Raw genomic sequence first — 19,725 nt, 5'->3', positions numbered from 1 at the left:
TTGTCAGTTTTGTTCATTTGTTCAATAAAGCTTTTGGGGATTTTTAAATTATTGTTGTTGGTTGTAGGGGTTTTTTTGTTGTTGTTGTTAAATATTTTATGTGTTAGTCACTCAGAATAATACAGTGAACAGGACCTAATCCTTGGCTATATCAGAGCGCCTGCAGGCTAGTGAGTAAATGGCGCTCCTTGGGAAGCTGATGTTGGTGGCTCTTTGGAGCCTCCCAGTCAAGTGCTTGTGCTCCCTTTCCCACCTTAAGGAAGCAACTTGACTTCGAAAAGTGCTTGTCCATTTCTGCTAGTCATCTCCCCCAACACAATAATTTTCTTAATTTTATATGTCAAGGTGCCTGCAGTTATCCCAAAAGATATTGCAGAATATTAGTGAAATTGAAAAATGAAATTCATAAAATGTATTAAAATCTCTAAATCTAAAAATTGTATTTGTTCTAATAGTCCTTTTTCTAGATGGGGAGAAACAAAGATGGTGTTCATGAAATCAAGCGAAATGATGAAAGGGATTTACAAAGCATGGTGCACTCATCCACGTAGTGGAATTTTTTATAATCACTAAAAAAGAATTAGCTGATTTTTATGAATAGCTATAGTAGAGTCTCCAGAACATAATAAGGTGGAAATACATATGCTTGTTAGCGTTTGTATAAAGCGCGTACACACACACACACACACACACACAAATATGCATTTGCTTATATGTGCATAGGAATCTCTGGCACGATTCACCAGGAACTGGTTACAGTGGTGAGCTCTGTGGAAGCAAAATGCATAGCTAGGGAACAGAGAGGAAAGGAATTTTACTTTTCTCTATATTCCCTTTTTGTGCCTTTTGAACACTGAACTATGTGCATGTATTACTTTTTGATTAAAAAAAGAAAGAAAAAAATAAAGACACACATACACATACACGGTGATTTGTTAGATTAAATGAACCCTTTCCTAAAGTGTTCTGCTTGCCCTACTCTTCCATTTAGACAACAAAGGACCTATCTGATTTAAAATATTTTTCTCTGGCATTAACATTTGGTACTTAAGTAAAGGAAGTAACCTTTGCTTCCTGTATCCTGATGGTGAAGGTTTAACAAAATGTCCATGAATTTTTTTGGATGATCCTCCAATAAAAGAAACTATAAGCAAATCAGTGTCTTTATTCATCTAATCATGGAAGGTGTTTTGGTCTGTGCATTTCAATCCCCCTTGTCTTTAAGGCAGCTAATTACTGAGTTGTATGTTTGACCTTTTAAAAAAGAAAATCCCCACTAAACGAGTACTGATTCCATCTAAAATTCATTTTCCCTTCCCTTTAGATTCCATCTAAAATTCATATTCACCTCACATGAATAGGGTGAGGGAGATAAGAAATTATTTTGTGAGAGCCTAAAAGCTGGTTCTTCATTTTCGTGTCTGAATTTTCTGGTTTGCTTTGCAGGCCCCTTTTGGATATGTGCCACGTTGGTCTTTGCCATAGCAATTAGTGGGAATCTTTCCAACTTCTTAATCCACCTGGGAAGGAAGACATACCATTATGTGCCCGAATTCCGAAAAGGTTGGTGAATAGCTTGACTCATTTGGAATGCTGTTAGTTGGTAACCGTGAGTTCTTTTTACCCACTGAGCTCTTAGACCCCTGTCTGTAGGTCCTGCAGCCCTTTTTTCTGTATTTAAGGGCTCAAAATTAATCATCCGTCTATATAAATCCACATAGTCTTTTTATTTTCTATTGTGGTAAAATATATATAACCTACAATGTACCATTTTAACCATTTTTAAGTGTACAGTTCAGTGGCATTAAGTATATTCAATATTGTGAATCCATATACTCTTTTGGAAAACTGTAAGGCAAGACCCCATAGCAATCGGAATTTATCCAAAGAAAAATGTACAAAATAAGTAAAAAGCAATGTGCATGAAAGTCTCCACTGTAGCATTATTTGTATTATCCAAATGTTGGAAACAGTAGGGGCATTGTTATTTAAGGCATGATGACTCAACTAGCTGGGTCTGTAGCCATTAATTATGAAGCACTTAGAGCAACATGGAAAACTCATAATCCAAGCTTAGGCCAGTGCTGTTAGCAACTTTGTTAAAGAGAAGTTTGCAAATGGTCAGGGCCTAGAAGGGAAAATGCAGAAGTGAACGTGTCCTAGTGATGGGCTTGTGGATGACATTCTTATTTTAAAACGTCCTTTCTTGTGGCAGTATTGGATAGCTGGGGAAAAAATAACAAACAGCTTTGAGGGATTTGCAGATGTCAGCCACCCCAAGTTGGAGGTGTTTGGCTCTGCAGGAGATTGGCCTCTGCCACTTTCTCCATTCTCTCCTTCCCTCCCTCCGTCCCTTCTGGCCTGCTCTCCCGTTGAAAGGCTGTATAAGAGCATGGGCTCGGGAACCAGGCCATCGGCTTCAGGCTCCAGCTCCACCATTCACTAGCTTCTACCTTGCTGGGCAAATCATTTCATCTCTCTTGGCCTCAGATTCCTTATCAGTGAAGTGGGAATAAGAATACCTATATTATAGGGCTATTGTAAGAATAAAGAAGTGATGTATGTAAAGAGGTTAGAATAGTGCCTTGTACAAAAAGAGTTCAGTAAAATTAACTATTGCTATATATGTATGTACACATATCTGTGTGTCTGTAGAGAAATGTATTTACCTGTGTGTATGTCCATGTAGCCTTCCTTTCCTCCCCTCTACCCTCCATGCCCATTTTCCCTTCTTCTCTCCTCCATTAGGGAGTCAGACCTGGATTCAGTCCCAACTCCATTTGTCAAGTAACCTTGGTTTAAGTTTAACTCAATAAATGTTATCCATGAACTATCAATATGCCTTCAAGTAGCTCAGTGGTTAAGTAAAGAAAAACAGGTAAATGGATATTGCTGTAATAAATGGTATGTGTTAATTTCTATATCAGAAGTCTGTAGTGGTATATTGACAGAGAAGAGGAGTGAATCACCCTGCCTGAGGGTGTGGAAGCTGTGGGGGGAGGGGGGAGGGCACGGGTCGGGGGTCCTTGTCTGTTCTTATCCTGTTTGGCTGGGCATCCCAGTATCAGGGAGTCATGGGATGTATGTGCCAGTAAGATAGTCGTTGACTCGATCAATAAATATTTTTCCATTTTATGTAAAGATTATAAGTCACACGTCCAAGGTCATGTCCCGCTTCTACCACTTATTAATTATTTGACCCTAACCAAACCACTTAGCTCTCTGATCCTGTTTCCTCATCTCTAAAATAAAGATATAGATTATATGAAATAATGTGTTTATATATCAGTTAACAATATAAAGAGCTTATTCTTGATTGGGCATTTATTATTTATCAATCAGTGTTCTAAATATACCTGTTTTTACTCATTGAATTCTCCTAATAATCTTATAAGGTAGTGTACTATTATTATTCCCATTTTACAGATGAGAGGCAGGAAGGTTAAGTAATTCACCACCCAGGTCTACTCAGCTGTAAGTGGCAGAGCTAGGATTAGAGTCTGCATATACAGTCTGTAGCTCTGACTGTTGTACAACGTTACCTCTCAGTAAAGCACTCAGTGTAATGCCTGACACCCAGTGGAGAGCTGTAGTCACTGAAGCAATTCCCTTCCCCTCCCTTTAGTTATTCAAGAAAAAGGCAGTATATCGGCAAAATTACATTTGGCTTAATGCTGGAGTTCCCCATGTGAAAAAAACTGCTCTGGGAGCTGAAAATGTTTTGGACAATCACATATCTTACCCAGAGTCTGACTGTAGTTACTAGGAGTGCCTTTGTTCTTGCCAAGAGTGTTCAGTGGATTACCTGGTGACTTTCATCTGGGAAGGGCTCGTGTTGTGGACTGAGCCGATTATGATCTTCCACCCCAGAAGAGGAAGGATGAATCCTCTAGGGCGTGCTGCTGGAGGCGGGGGAGGGAGGGACAGTAAGTAATACACTGAGCCTTGCTGCTCTGAGGAGCCGCTAAGTAGCATTTCCACCACAGAGACCGAATTATTTAAAGAAGAAAGTGGAACTGGAGCCTATTCCAAGCAATTCATCGGTGAGCTGGAACTCCCTATTTCAGAGACAGAAGGAACTCTAAGTAGCACATAGAACAAGTTAATCTGTACCCAGGTCATTTTCATAAATTTGCTAAAGAAAGATGTGTTCTTCCAAGGGGATAGTTGACTTGTATTTGATTGAAATGTTCTGTGTATTTAAACACTTGCAGTGTGGCCCTCGGAAGTATTTCAGTTGCATAATTCAGTTGTTTAATACTATTAGTTGTTAGTTATTAAGTGAATTATAGAAACCATAGGAAAGACTACTGGTCATCACCACAAACACAAATGCTAAAGGGGCGTGGATGCAGCACATTTATAGAGCACCTACTGCTTGTTGGGTACTGTGCCAGGCTCAGGGGTTGAGACCAGTAAGACACGATCCCCTGATCCAGTGAGGCAGGTGGACACTCCTGCAGGAAGTAAGTCCAGCAGGTACCGGAAGTGCCGTGACAGTGCATTAAAGGCATGGTGGAATTAAAACTTGTGTCCTCTCGCCCTCAGTGTCCATCGCAGCCACAATCATCTATGCCTATGCCTGGCTGGTTCCCCTTGCACTCTGGGGTTTCCTTGTGTGGAGAAACAGTAAAGTTATGAACATCGTTTCCTATTCATTTTTGGAGATTGTGTGCGTCTATGGATATTCACTCTTCATTTATATCCCCACGGCGGTAAGTACCACACTGATTCTGAGTGAGGCCCTGTTCTTAGTGGAAAAGTCAACCAGCATCATTATTTCTAGCCTAACACTGATGTGCATCTGAAAAATACCCCTTGAATTTAGAAGTTTAGTGGGAATGGGGGCCGGGGAGCCAAGTGCCTTCCCTGGATCTTGAGCCCTTTGTTAGGAAAGCGTTCTCCTCAGTCTGCACGCTGGTGGCGTTTCTCTGGGCTGTTCTGGGAAACCCGAGTGGCAGTGAAGGCCCAGCTGTTGACAGGCTCCTGGGCCTTTATGAACACATGTGCCTGGAATGAACAAATGCCTCGCTGAATGCCTCCCCCAAACCCTCCCCGCCCTCCTTTTCTTTCAGATACTGTGGATCATCCCCCAGAAAGTGGTCCGCTGGATTCTAGTTACGATTGCCCTGGGCATCTCAGGCTCTGTCTTGGCAATGACATTTTGGCCAGCAGTTCGTGAGGACAACCGACGCATCGCATTGGCCACAATTGTGACGATTGTGTTGCTTCACATGCTGCTTTCTGTGGGCTGCCTGGTATGGTCTCATTCCGATGCTCTTCCGGTGCGCTTTAGATGCAAATGACCTCAAACTGTTAGACACCACGGTTCTTTAAAAATTGGCTCCGTGAAATAAATAACGTTTTAAATAGTCTGTCCTAGATGAGAAATAATAGTCATGAGAATTTGATTATAATCTCTGACTTCACCTAACTTCTGAAGTTTGGTTGAGATTTGGTGTCTGGACAGAGGAAGTAGAGGTGGATGAGTGTCTACATATAGAGCTGGGGGGCGGAGGGTCCGGGCGGCGGGTGTTGCACCTCTGGATGCTTTTACTGGTTTTCTGCACAGACTCAGAAAGAGTTTTGAAATTCAGCGTTTCATAGGTAGAAAGCTCGGGAATGAAGTCAAAATAGGAAAAAGTTATCTTTAAGATGAACAACATTTAAAACAATGTTTGAAGTAACGTGTTTAGGTAACTTTTTAGGGAAAGCATGTGCTTTTGAGTCAGACAGGCCCAGATTGAAGACCAGCTGTGTCACTCACTGGCTGTATGAGCTTGGGCAGGGAACCTAACTTCTCTGAATCTGAATTTCTTAATCTGTAACATGGGTATAATAGTTCTTGCCACAGAGGGTTGTTCTGAGGAGAAAATAAAATAATACGTATAAAGCACTTAACATGGAATTTGTCCCATAAATGCCCATAAATTAGATCCCTTTCCTTTGATCCTAAGGAGACATGTTCTTTGTAATTTCTGTACACATTGTGTGTAAAAATTGCTGCCCATGGCCTTAACAAGGCCTGGTATAGGTTTTTTAAAAAATCCAAGTGCAAGAATGTTAAGGTCATGGCTGCCCGCAGGAAGGTGTTCACACAGCACATGGCCAGACCCTTGGTCAGGCTTTGCAGTTACAGGAGTAAAGATTTCTTTGGCACTGTTTGATCTTGAATATTTTCTGTAGACAACCATGGTCTCATGAAGTGCTTTAATAAGATCCCAAAACTTTATCATTGAACAAGTCTCACAAAAAGTGCCAAGTTCTCGGTTGACATGCATTTTACATATGCCTAAGCTTTAACCCCTTGAGACAGCAGAGTGACACTATTAATGTCTGGCACTTGGAATCTCTGGGCTGATGCCTAGAAATGCTGCTGTGACCTTCCTGTGACCCTCCTGTCTGCTGAGGAAGAATGTGCTTTGCACTGTGACTAACTCTCTCGCTATAATGCCTCTCACTGGCGTCTTCCCATCTCTCTTTTGAATTTTGTGTGTGTGTGTGTGTGTGTTATGTACCTTGTTAAGAAGTTAGTAAGGGGAAGGAGGCAGGAGAAAGGCATCGCCGTGTCCGGTTCTGTAAAGAGTAGAGGGGAGCAAGGCAGATGGGGCTGTGGAGCAGGGGTGTTGTTATTAACACGTTTAATTTGGTACCTGTGGCCAGGATCTTTTACCTCCTATGCCTACTCCTCCCTTTTGGGGTAAATGACACTGAAGTTAGGGTTTACCTGCCCATCTTGCTACTCAGGAACTTTCTAAAAGAGAGCATCATAATGAAGTAGAAAGAGCACTGGGCTGGGAGCTGCTTAGCATTGAGAGCCTAGGCTAGTGACTTAACTCAGAACCTGGGTTTCCTCGTCTGTCAGGGAGATTCATATTTCGTGGGCTTTTGTGAGACTCAGTGAAATGGCTGTGAAAGCCCTTCATATGCTGTGATAGTTCCTTCAGATGTAAAGAAGTTATTAAACGAGCCCTGTGTCATCAGAAACTGCCAGGGCCACTCTGCTGCCTGTTCCTCCGAGTGCCCCAGTAAGAGCAGTCCCAGGCCACAACTCTAGGGACAGTGCCCTTGCATTGGTGCCCCTCCCTGGCATCTTCCCATCTCTCTCCTGAACTTCTTACACACGCACACACGGTTGAGAAGTTGGAGGAGAGGAGGAGGCAGGAGAAAAGACATTGCCCTGTTCAGTTTTAAGGGACTCAGAGGAGCGGGGCAGATTGGATGGTGGAGCAGGTAGCTAATCGCAGGTGTAGGACCGCTTCTTGGACGGGAGGCACAGTTTTCTTTCCTCGAGGAAGGGAACCATTTATTTAGCCAGGGGCCCACTGGGTCTGGGGTTTTGTTGTTCACACTGGAGATGGCCTCCTCCTTTCTTTTTTTTTTTTTTTTTTTTAATAAACACCCCAGCACAGTACAGTAGATTTCCCTGACCAAACTGATAAATACTTCCAAGTGGAAAACCTAGTTTTTTTTTTAAATTTTATAGCTACTTTTATTTTTATTTATTTATTTATTTATTTTGGCTGTGCTGGGTCTTCGGTTCGTGCGAGGGCTTTCTCTAGTTGCGGCAAGTGGGGGCCACTCTTCATCGTGGTGTGGGGACCGCTCTTCATCGCGGTGCGCGGGCCTTTCACTATCGCGGCCCCTCCCATTGCGGGGCACAGGCTGCAGACGCGCAGGCTCAGTAGTTGTGGCTCACGGGCCCAGCCGCTCCGTGGCATGTGGGATCTTCCCAGACCAGGGCTCGAACCCGTGTCCCCTGGATTAGCAGGCAGATTCTCAACCACTGCGCCACCAGGGAAGCCCCTCCTCCTTTCTCTTACAGAGGAGATGCACAATGCAAGAGGGCGGAAACAGACATTAGGAGACGGGTTTTAGCCTCAGCTCCATCACTCCCTGCTTTTCTGCTTATTAGTTCACCCCTCTGGACCCCCACCTCCTCACTTAGAAAAAGAAGTAAAGATGTTACCACAAGGATGAATGATATGTGCAATTCTTATCACTGGAAAGGCAGGGAGAGGAAACGGCAGGGGAGCTACTTGAGCTGAGGGGCACTGGCTGAACCAGACAGCTTGGCCTTCTCACTGTCCCCTGGGGAACACGAATTAGTGTTTTTGCCTTAGTGCAGTGAAGCATATGACAGCCCAGCACCTGCCGTGGGTCCCTCGGTGCTTGTACTTGTACACGATCTCTAAGTTGGTCCTGGAACACCTGGCAGGGAGACTAAGGAGGCACTAGAGGTTGCATCCTTGGCTGGTATGTTTGGAGATGCACAAACCTATGTTTGAGGTGGTACTGCTCCGAGTAGAGGGTCTGTGCCCTAGTGTTTGTGGAATTAATTATTTTTATTTTTTTTTCCAGTCCTTTCATTTAACAGATAAGACTTGCCCAAAGTCATAGTGCGAGTTCCTAGCAGAGCCAGGTTTAGAAGCTGGGCTTCCTGGCTTATTCCATCTGGTGAGGGTTTCCTCCAGGAACCTGGAGGATAGTCGTTGTTCTTGCATCCTGGGGGCTTCTTGGCTCAGTGCACCTGCAAGATAACTGGAGGGGCCCAACGCTAGTAATATGGCCCCTGCCCCTGCTCGGGTTAGGGACCATTCTTCTCCTTCCTCGGAAAACAGCTGCCGGAAGGGGCCTTGGGGAGGAAGGCTTTTAAAACTACTAGAATTGCCCAGGGGATGTGACAAACTAGAGGGAGTCTGCAGCTAGGAACTTTTTGAAATGGATCGTTGAAGAGTTAACTCGAAATAGGAATTATGTTGGGGGAGGCTCCAGCGTGTTGTGTTGGTGCCCCCTTCTGGCTGATAGAGAGCAGAGCTGGTGAGATGGTTCTGACTTGGTGGCTTTTTATCTTTTTTACCTTCCTGAGGCCCTGGCTCCAGGGGCGAGTCATGCGCAGGCAGTGATCCCTGATTTACTAACGGGTTGACCTGTCCTTCGAACAACCCGAGTTCAAGGCTAGTGAGATTGGCATTTTCCTGGGCTCACGTTAGGCTTCTCAGACCCCGAAACAGGTGGGAAGATCCTCCCTGATGTTTTTCCATCTTCCACCTCCTTCTGATTTTTGATAGTTAAATTGTAGATGGTGAGTGGAAGCACTTATCAAACCTTTCATTTCCAAGTTGAAGAATTAAGAGGTAAAGCCTGCCGAGCACTTTCTTTGAAAGGTCTTTACGGGGAGCCGACTGGTTTGGCAGCAGTCTACCTTGGTTCAGTTCATTAAGTATTGATTGTTTACACAGTGTGCCCGGCCCTGTGTGAGGGGCTGGTGACGCAGAGACAAGAAGGACACGGTCTTTGGAGGAGAGACTGTGGTGATTAACAGCTTGAGCTTTGCAGTCGGAAAGACCAAGCATTGAGTCCTGACTGCACCACTTGCTGCCACGTGCACCTAAGCGAATGGCAGCGTGTCTGAGCCTCAGTTTCTTCATCTGTCAGACGAGGGTAATGATAACAACCTCACCAAGTTGTTATAAAGATTAAGTCATAGGTAGCAAGTGCTTAATAAATGGTAGCAAAATTTTAAAAGGCACTCTCAGTCGAGTAAGAGACAGAAACAGAGACAGTTCAGTGATGACCAGTGCAGTGGGGGAAATGTAGGGGCCACGAGAGCCCAGAGGTACTGTCAGCATGGAGTCTAGGACACGCACCTGGACCATTATTTATTAACCACCCTCATGGGTCTCCTTTTCCTGCAGGCCTACTTTTTTGATGCACCAGAGATGGACCATCTCCCAACAAGCACAGCTGCTCCAAACCAAACAGTTGCAGCAGCCAAGTCCAGCTAAAGGGGAAAGTGAGAGATTATCTTTTCATCTTCTCGCTATGAGGTACAGTAAAAATGGGCGGGGGCATCAGTCCTGTTGCTGTTAGCATCAAGCACTGAGAGGGCCAGGCCCTTCTATCTGTCTGCATGATTCAGTGTGGTGTGTGTGCACACGCATGTCCCTGTGTGTGTCCCTCTTGCTGAGGCTTCAGTTGGGAAGTAGACTCATCTGGCTTTATACATTTGGGAAACACAAGCTCTCAGATTCTTCTGTAAGAGGAGTTCCTGCCTTTTGGCCCCAGCATCCCCTCTCCTCTGCTCCCTGTCCCCTTCCCAGCAGCACAGCATGGGTTTGTTCCATTTGATCACAGTCTAGTGGTTTTCTCCAGTTTCTCTGTGACATCTCAGGCTGGCCTCAGACCCTGAGTGTGACCGCTCTCGAATTACTCATGCAGTTCTCCGAAGCTTACCAGTTCTCACGCCCAGTTTGTTCTTGGGCCTCTTTGATGATTCCACTGTTGGTGGTTAGCTCAGAGGGTCAGAGTACAGGAAAAAGACCCTGTTCCTCCATGGCTGATCTGTCGCCTCCCCGTTCCACCTCCTCCGTGTTCTGAGCCTGCAGCCATGCTGAGCTCCTTGCCATCTCCAGAACACATCCTGCCTTTGCGCTTGCTGATCCAGTTGTCTGAAATGTTCCTTCCCTTCCAGCAGTCATCACTTCATCACTTACCTGTGAACCCATTACACCCTATATTATACATCACTTTATTAGTGGTGCTCGAAACACCAATCACTCACTGTCAGTGTGTCCACCTGCTTATCCATTTGTTCACGCATTTATTCATCCATTTGTCCTCCATGTACTAGGGTGTCTCCCCATAAGAACAAGGAATGGGTATTTCTCTGTTTCTTCGTTGCCTACCACATGCCATGGTATACAGTGGGTGCTCAGTAAATGTTTGTGGAATGAATGAATGAAGCCACACTCTGCACATGATCTCGCTGTGGGCCAAGAACCTTTACTCTATGTTGTAATCATGGGCTGACCTTTCTGCCCAAGCTGCTATCTCCCAGAGCAACAGGGTGTGGTGCAATGACCAGGGCCTTTAGAGTCAAACAGAATGAAAATCCCTGCCCTACCATGTACTAGCAATGTGCCTGGGGCAAGGGGCTGACTCTCTCTGAGCCTCAGCTAACTTACTATGAAATAAAGATGATACAGTCTACAGGCATACCTCGGAGATATTGTGGGTTCGGTTCCAGACCACCACAGTAAAGTGAGTATTGCAGAAAAGCAAGTCACATGAATTTTCTGGTTTCCTAGTACATATACAAGTTATATTTACACTATGCTGTAGCCTATTAAGTATGCAACAGCATTATGTCTAGAAAAGCAATGCACATACCTTAATTAAAAAGTATCAATACTTCATTTCTTAAAAAAATGCTAACCATCATCTGAGCCTTCAGTGAGTCCTAGTAGTAGTAACATCAGAGATCACTGATCAGAGATCACCATAACAAATCGGATAATAATGAAAAAGTTTGAAATATTTCAAGAATTACCAAAATGTGACACAGAGATGAATGCTCATGAGAAACTGGTGCCAATAGACTCGCTCAATGTGGAGTTGCCACAAACCTTCAATTTGTAGAAAACAACAATATCTGCAAAGTGTAATAAAGTGAAGAACAATGAAGTGAGGTATGTGTGTGTTTATATTATAAGATTGTAGTGAAAGTAGAGATCATGTTTATAAAAGCTCCTGGCACATAGTTGGTGCTCAGTAATAGAATCAAGCTGCTGCCCTTCTGAAAGGGGTTAGTAATCTGTGCTGGAATTTGGTGGTTCTTACTGACTTTACTGTCACCCTTTATTTCCTTTTTGTAAAACAAATGGAGATTTTCCCTCTTCGTTGAGGAATTTAGGTCGCCGACCCTGCAAGGTGACAAGATGCGATTGGTCAAACAGAGGCCTCTCCAGTTGCCTTGTGGGTGCGACAGTCATCCTGGCCAATGGCGTGACGAGGAAACCGCTGTAAATGTCAGAGCCTGATTTCCCCGCTTCCTCTCTTCACATTGTAGGTGATGCTAGAATCAAAGAAGGTCAGAGCCCTTGGAGATGGGATGTGCTTCCCTCCTCTTTTTACAGTAAGGAAGCTGAGGCCGAGAGAGGACAGTGCCCTGCCCAAGGCCAGGTTTGGTAGCAATCTAACGTGTATATCACATTCTATGTTACAAAATACTGTCCAGGTCACTCTCATTGGCCGCTCTTACTAGCCTTGTTGTCCCCATTATATGGATGAGGAAGCTGGGCTTTAGTAAGTCTGAGTCGACTAAGATCACCCCTCTCTTAGAGGCAGAGCTGGGAATCAAACCCAGGTCTTAGGGAACCAGTTCCTGAGGTTTTTTTCCACTTTCCCACTTTTTAGGCTGATGTTCTTTTTACCACGAAAACTTGCAGTCTCCCCTGCTGACCTTTGGCTCTTTTGGGGGTGGGGAATGCCTACTTTGCTAATCTAGAGGTCTCCACACTACTTTGATTGCACAACCTGTCAGTTAAGAATTTGAGGACAGTATTAATTATCTATTTCTGCCTAACAATATTGCCACAAACCTAGCAGCTCAAAAAACACACATTCATTATCTCACTGTCTCTGTGAGTCAGGAATCCGGGCGTAGCTTTGCTTAGTTCTCTCCTTCTCCTTCTCCTTGCTTAGTACTCTCACAAGGCTGCACTCAAACTGTTGCCTGCGCCGGGGTCTCGGCTGAAAACTGGGCTGGGGAAGGATCTTCTTCCAAGCTCACATAGTTCTTGTCAGGATTCAGTTCCTTGCGGCCTGCCAGACCAATGGCCTCCTTGCTGATGGTCAGCTGGAAGCTGCCCTCAGTTCCTTGCCACATAGGCCCCTCCATGTGAGGACTTTTACTTCATCAAAGCCACAAATGGAGATAATCAAGAGAGACTCTGTTAGGAAGATGCAAGTTACCGTCTATGTAATGTAATCACAGAAATGACCTCCATCACCTTTGCCGTATTCTTTGGATTAGAGGCAAGTTGCAAGTCTTGCCCACACTCCAGGGGACAGGACACATCAGGGCATAAATACCTGGAGGCAAGGATCATTAGAGGCCATTTTTATTTTTTAATTTAATTTAATTTTTCAGCTTTATTGAGGATGAACTGACAAAATTGTAAGATATTTAAAGTGCACATTGTGATGATTTGCTATACATATACATCATATGGAGGCCATTTTAGAGTCTCTCTGCCACAAGCACACACCTTTAGTGACACGTTTATATTTGAAGCATTTACAAAGACTGTTGTCAATCCATATAGTAACTATTAAAGCTTAATTCCTTATTTTTTGATGAAAAATAAATATTTATAGAAGTTCTAATATTTTGCTTCCACTACCTCAGTGGGTTGTTTTTGGAGCCCACTGCCTTAGAATGAGCACGTGGTAGGTTGTTTGCATTACTGTTGAATTGCCTGCACACTTGTCCAGCTCATCCTGCAAATGGACTCCATTGACTGTTAGCAGAGAAGGCCCCAGAGCAGGATGGATCTTCATCTGAGGTCCATGGGGAAGGGACTCTTATTTCACTTGGACTCCCTGGTCTTGGCCTAATACCCGCCTAGCACAGACAGGGCGAGTGCTTCGTTAATTGAGTGGGTGGAGGTGACTTTGTAAGATTCAGGCAAGAGTCAGGATGTGGGCTTTTACCAGAAGTGCCTTGGCTCACTGAGTCCTGGATCATAATTTACTTTCTCTCTCAATGTTTATTTGAGGCCACTTTGTGGCCTCTGTGAGCTGGGCACTGGGGACCTGCAAAATCAGATAGAGTCTGCCTCAAGGCGCCTTGGTCCATGGGTAAAATAGTTCACCAGATAAGGACCAGGCGGTGGGCCAGGCTGTGTGAGAAGTGCCATGGCCAAGTTGTGAGTTGATGGGCACTGTGGGAGCACAGAAACACTGACTCATTTGGCCTGGGGGAAGGCTTCACAGAGGGGGTCTTGCGTGAGCAGAAAGCAATTAGTTACCCGTTTTTCTGAAAAGAGTAGTCAACTTCCCGTGGCTTTTGGGAAAGTGAAGACATAGGCTGTTCATTGAGACACAGTGATGCACTGTGGGCTCACATCACCTAGAACAAGAAAACCTGAGCTCAGCTGCAGAGGGACAGAGGTGGAGGACACAGTGGCCACAGCTGCCTGGCTCTCTGCCTTGCCTCAGAATACCTGACATCAACCTGGAGAGGGGCTCTCTCAGCCTGCTCCTGGGCTGAGACTTCATACATACAGTTCCTTCCATACATTTTGGTTATGAAGTCTCCAGACCAAGTGTCCCAGGTGCTATACACCTTCAGAGAGTCAGAAGCTGGCATGTTGGAAGATCCTGGCCCTTAGGGCCCTTGCAGACCTCCCATCCTGATTTACACAGATTTGGTACCTATGGGCTTTGCTCAGATCTATAAACTTGGGTGTCAGTGTCTCCATTGGGGTGTCAAGTCTCTAAATGAGATAGTGACCAACAGTTTCTTTGGACCCTCCCTGGCAGAAGCATCAATCGCTTTGCCAATGAGAGGGCTGTCCAGAGCCCTGAGCGCTGCAGATTTATGAGCTGGCTGTGCCTCTCACTGTAAGCTCTGGACTCCCAGCTTTCACTGGAAAAGAATGACTTCTAATCTCACAGATAACTTTCCTCATGTAAATCTGTGCAGTGGAGGGCTTAGCCTGGAAGGGATCACTGGGAGACCATTAACCCCTTCTCTCCCTAGAACCTCAGGATCACGAGAGAGCCTCCAATTACTTGTAATCAGGGAAGCTACCCCTACATAAGTCATTGAGACATTATAAAGAACATCTGGCTTTCTTCTTTCCTTCCTTCCTTCCTTCGTTCTTTCCTTTCTGTTTTATATTAACTTATCACCTGAGGGCCAATGCCATTTCTTCTCTGAGCCAGGACCCTTGTGAACCTAGGGAGTCTTACTTTGGCTTGAGGGATGGAGTATCTGAAGGACTGTGTTCAGATTGGGGCTACCTTCCCAGGGGCAATGACAAGTGGCTCTGTCCAGAGGAGGACGGCCAGCAGGTAAATATACCGCAGTGTGATAAGGGCTTTAATAAGGGATGAGCAGAGGGCTTCAGGAGACTCCTTTGTAATTAAAACCCTCCTGATTTGATACACAGGGTTTATATGCAATTATCCTTTCACTCACTCATGCCAAGAGTGCATTTTATAAGCCAAAGCTTCAAATGTTCTTACTAGGTTTATACACATCAGTTCTTTTATTCTGAAATCAGCTTTAACTCAATGAATGCTGTAATCCCCTTTAACACAGTGTCCAAACTGCATGATCTCACACCATAGCTAACACTGTTTCCTACAGCCCCTTATTCTTTTCCACACAATGTCGGGAAATGTCCCTTCCCAGAGAATCCATTTTCAGTTTCTGGGCTATTTCTTTTTCAGTTTTCGTCTTAGTTCCCTTTCTCTGAGGAAAATTGGGAGAACCTGGGATGGTAAGTGGGTCAACACAATAACTTTTTATTCTTTTATTTGACTTATTTAGTGGAAACTTTTAAACATAGACAAAAGTAGAGTGAATAGTATAATGAATCCCTATGTACCCCTCCCCTCTTTCACTTTCAACAGTTGTCAACTCATGGCCAGTCTTGTCTCATCCATATACCCATATATTCCCCACCTCTTTCCCCTGTATTATTTGGAAGCAAATATAGAACATCCTATTATTTCATCCATAAACACTTAAATTCTATATCTATAAAAGATACTCTTTTCAAGGACTTCCCTGGCGGTCCAGTGGTTAGGACTCTGCACTTTCACTGCCATGGTCCCTGGTTCAATCCAGTTGGGAAATAAGATCCCACAAGCCACGAGGAATAGCCAAAAATAAATAAATATTTAAAATAAGAGGCTAAAACAACCTTTAAAAAAAAAAGAAAGATACTCTTCAAAACCTAACCATAGTACCATAATCACATCTTAAGAAATAATAACTCTTGGGGCTTCCCTGGTGGTCCAGTGGGTAAGACTCCATGCTCCCAATTCAGGGGGCCCAGGTTCGATCCCTGGTTGGGGAACTAGATCCCACATACGTGCCGCAACTAAGAGTTTGCATGGCGCAGCTAAGGGTCCGCATGCCGCAACTAAGAGTCCACATGCTGCAGCTAGAAGATCCCACATGCCACAACTAAGACCCAGTGCAGCCAAAATAAAAAATAATAATAATAAATATTTTAAGAAAAGAAATAACTCTAATATCAAAAACATTTCAGTGTTTGAGTTTCATATTGCAATTGGGTGTTGTACCTCTTAAATGCCTTTTAAATTATAGAGTCCTACTCCATCTTTCTCTTTCCCTTTGCCACTTATTTGTTGAAAAATCATTTATCCTATAGTTTTTCACTGTCTGGATTTTGCTGATTGTTTCTCCATGGTATCATTTAACATATAGCTCTGTCCTCTGTTTTCTGTGAATTGGTGGTTGTATCTAAAGGTTTGATCAGATTCAGATTGATTTTTTTTTTGGCAAGATTACTTGATATATGCTGTAAAACCCTTCCATCCATAAACTTATAATGTCTAATTATCTCTCTGTCTTTTTGATATTAGTAGTCATTAATAAGCAATGCCTAGACCCATTAATTCAGTAGGGGTTTCAAAATGTTGATATTTCAGTTCTATCTTTCCTTCTTTATTTATTTACTAGAATACTTCTTTAATAAAAATTTCCCTTCATCTGTGTGGTTCCAGTGATACAGTTTATATTAGAAAAGCAAGATAAATGATTTTTTTTCTCTTTATTTACCTGCTTTCAAAATAGTAGTTGGCTCACTAGGATCTGCAGCAATGACCAATTAGTTTCAGTCCATTGCAAATACTATGCTTATTGATGCTCAAATTGTCCTGTATTTGGCCACCGGGAGCCTCTTCAGGTTGGCGCCTGAGTCCTGTCGGCACGACCCTAGGAGTCTCTGATAACTGCCTTGTTATCTGTTATGACCAAATGTTCTAGGCTCATTTTGAGCTTTTCCTGTCCCAGACCCAGACTGAGCCATTTCTCTAAGGAGTCCTGGTTCCATTCAGTGGGGAGATAGTATTTCCAGGTCACAATTTGGATGCTAGTGGTGCTCATTGCAACTGGCTTAGTCATTGTTTTCAGGCCTTTTCAATGTTCAGAGATAGGAAATATGATTGTTGTTTGCTTGATAGAACATATGTTGTGAGTTCATACTGATACTTCCAATTCCTGTTTAGTACAGTACTAAACTGCTTGTATCTTATATTCATATCTCCTTTCTCCTGTACTGAGGATCTCATTTCTCACTGACACCATCAATGATAGAATTGGGCTATCACATAAGTGCTTATGTTTTATCCCACTGTGCACTTACAGGGATCTAGTAGTAAAAGTACCAAACTACCTCTAATTACTGGAAATGTTACTTTATAATCTTTGAAGGGAATTCCCTAGTGGTCCAGTAGTTAGGACTTTGCACTTTCACTGCCATGGCCCGGGTTCAATCCCTAGTCGGGGGACTAAGATCCCGCAAGCTGTGAGGCGCAGCATAAAAAAATAAATAAATAATTTTTAAAAAATAAATAAAATCTTTCAAGATTTTTTTTTTTAAGTTCTGGAATATGCTTTTCCCTCCCTTGTCTGCTTGGAAACTTCCTATTTATTCTTCAGGGCCTACTTCAGATACTCTGTCCTTGGTGAAGTTTTGCTTTACTTCTCCAGGTAATATTACTTACTTATTTCTCTGGGCTCTGCTACAGTTCTTTGTATGTTTCTCTATTGTGGCCATTTTCTTATTAACCATAACTTCATAGACTGAGAGTTCCTTGAGGTCAGAGATTTATTTACCAATATAGCCCCAGCACTCAGCAGGCATTTGGGGAAAGCTGGATTTTGAAGAAGCAAGGGTTATATACATACCATGTGGCACTCAAAACTTTCCTGGGATCATTTGCCAAGTTATTTGGAAACTCTTGTTCATTCATTGAGGACCTACTCTGTGCTAGGTGCTGGGCTACTGGTGAACAATGGAGATAGGTTCTTACCTTCCCAGGTTTTACAGCCCAACTTTATATCTCCTGCATCACACAGCAGGACTAGCAGGCCTTGCTGAGTTAAAAAGAGAATCATGACTTTGGGAACTTCTGATTGGAACACTCCAGATCAGGCAATGGTGATACTGTCCAGGGTTGGTTGCAGGGATGGGGCCAGGAAGGGAGTAGGGCATGCCACAGGGGGCCACCGTGGTGGGGAGCCAGAAGTGGCCAGGGAAGCCTTACCCAGGTCTTAGGCCTGGAAGTGGCGAGGGAGCCCTGGCTGATGGTGACATTGTGGACCAAATCTTTCCATATTTATGAAAATAAATCTTTAGTGCCTGCCCTGTGGACTGGTTTGTCCCTACCTTTACTTAGCATTTCAGAAACCAGAGCCGATGTTTACCAGAAGGCCAATCAGGACTTTAGGTTCTTTCACTCCAACAGATTACAGCATCCACCCTTCTCCAACCACTTTTCACAGCTATTTTGTTGGCAACTTTTCCCTTTTCTAGAGCCAGTGGATTTAGGCAAATCTCCCTTGCCTCAGCCTCACCTTCATGGTGTGCTTAAATGCTGACACTGGTTGTGATATTTCCCCTGATGAGGTCGCCAGGGAGGCCTGGCTTATTCTCTTAGGGGGAAGGCCATGCATTAGGAACCCCTCTCTGCCACATTCCTTAATCTCCCCTGGATTTGACCATATCTCTAGCCTCTTTTTCCAAGTTCCCATCTCTTGCAAATCCTCAACTAGGTGTACCAACAGATGCCTCAAATTCATTATGTTCAAAACTAAACTCATCCCCCCAACAACCAGATCCTCTTTCATTTTCCTGTCTCAGTGAATGGCACTGCCATCCACACTGCCCCGATTTCAGACTAGGTTAGATTCTTTATCATACCCTCTCATGGTACCTTATAATCGTAATTACATAAATAATGTTTTATGTATTTGTTTACTCTGTAGTTTCCCTTGCTGGACTGTAAGTTTCTTGAGAGTTAGAACCATGTCTGCCTTATTCATCGTATCCGGTGCCTGACACGTGAGTCCTCCATCAATATTTGTTGGATAAATTAAGAAATCTACCTGGTCACCCAAGCTAGAAACCTCAGCATCAGTGTAGATTCCTCCCTCTTATCTTCCACATCTTATCTGTCAGCAAGACTTGTCTATGCTACCTCTGAAATATTTCTCAAATCTGTCCTATCAGTACCGTACCCAGCGTTCAGGACCCGATCATCTCACATTTAGACTATGGTCAGAGCTTGATGGGTTTCTCTGTCTCTTTTCTTCTCCTCCTTCTGATGCATCCTATATGTAGCCATAGGGGTCTTTGAAAATCTATAAATCTGGTTGTGCCTTTGACTGCATCACTCTTCTACTTAAAAACTTTTTTTTGGCCTCCTGTTGTCTAAGGAAAACCCAAACTCCCTGGATTGCCATGATCCATCCCTAATCCGTTTGTCCTGCCTCATATCCTGCCATTGTCCCCTGTATAACCGTATGTTTCAGCAACCACAAACAGCTCTCACTTTCCAAATCTTTTTATGTCTTTTCATGTAAAAAGATATTTACTTTTATCTTTCCTCCTCTAGCACCAAACACAGATCAGTCACAAAGAAGAGAGAAAGGAGGATGGGTGAAGGTAGCTTTGGGATGTGTGTCAGAGAAAGTCACTGGGTTTCCAAAGAAATAGAGGAAAACTTTTAAAAATGTCATCTCCCCTCCAGCAGGAAGTCTTCCGTGGAGTCTATAAATCAGGGCTCAAGGCTCTAGGTTTAGGGAGCTGGTGGAGGCAGACTGCTCTGGTGTTGAAGTTATATCTCTAAATCCTTTCTGTACGGGGGCATCTTGATCTTGAAAGTTACTCTTTTTGT

General features: G+C 43.7%; 1 protein-coding gene across 7 annotated transcripts in view; it reads left to right on the top strand.

Moving 5' to 3' along the window:
• The window catches only part of YIPF1 (Yip1 domain family member 1), a 36,306-nt gene that overhangs the window by 16,022 nt on the left and 559 nt on the right, over window positions 1-19,725 (top strand). For 3 of the 7 annotated variants that reach the window (XM_059922891.1, XM_059922882.1, XM_059922916.1), the window contains 4 exons: window positions 1,447-1,563; window positions 4,549-4,715; window positions 5,076-5,258; window positions 9,699-9,830. In XM_059922891.1, coding sequence (XP_059778874.1) covers window positions 1,447-1,563; window positions 4,549-4,715; window positions 5,076-5,258; window positions 9,699-9,788 — 557 coding nt within the window. In that variant the 3' untranslated portion in view covers window positions 9,789-9,830. Of the gene's footprint in view, window positions 1-1,446; window positions 1,564-4,548; window positions 4,716-5,075; window positions 5,259-9,698; window positions 9,831-11,851; window positions 11,965-15,243; window positions 15,294-18,814; window positions 18,891-19,725 lie in introns of all 7 variants that reach the window. The other 4 variants (XR_009503308.1, XR_009503307.1, XR_009503306.1 and 1 more) reach the window with 4 other exon arrangements.

Source organism: Balaenoptera ricei, chromosome 1 (genome assembly GCF_028023285.1).
Source record: "Balaenoptera ricei isolate mBalRic1 chromosome 1, mBalRic1.hap2, whole genome shotgun sequence".
Lineage (NCBI taxonomy): Eukaryota > Metazoa > Chordata > Mammalia > Artiodactyla > Balaenopteridae > Balaenoptera > Balaenoptera ricei.
The sequence above is the reverse complement of the archived record's forward strand: the minus strand, read 5'-3'. Positions and strand labels throughout refer to the sequence as shown.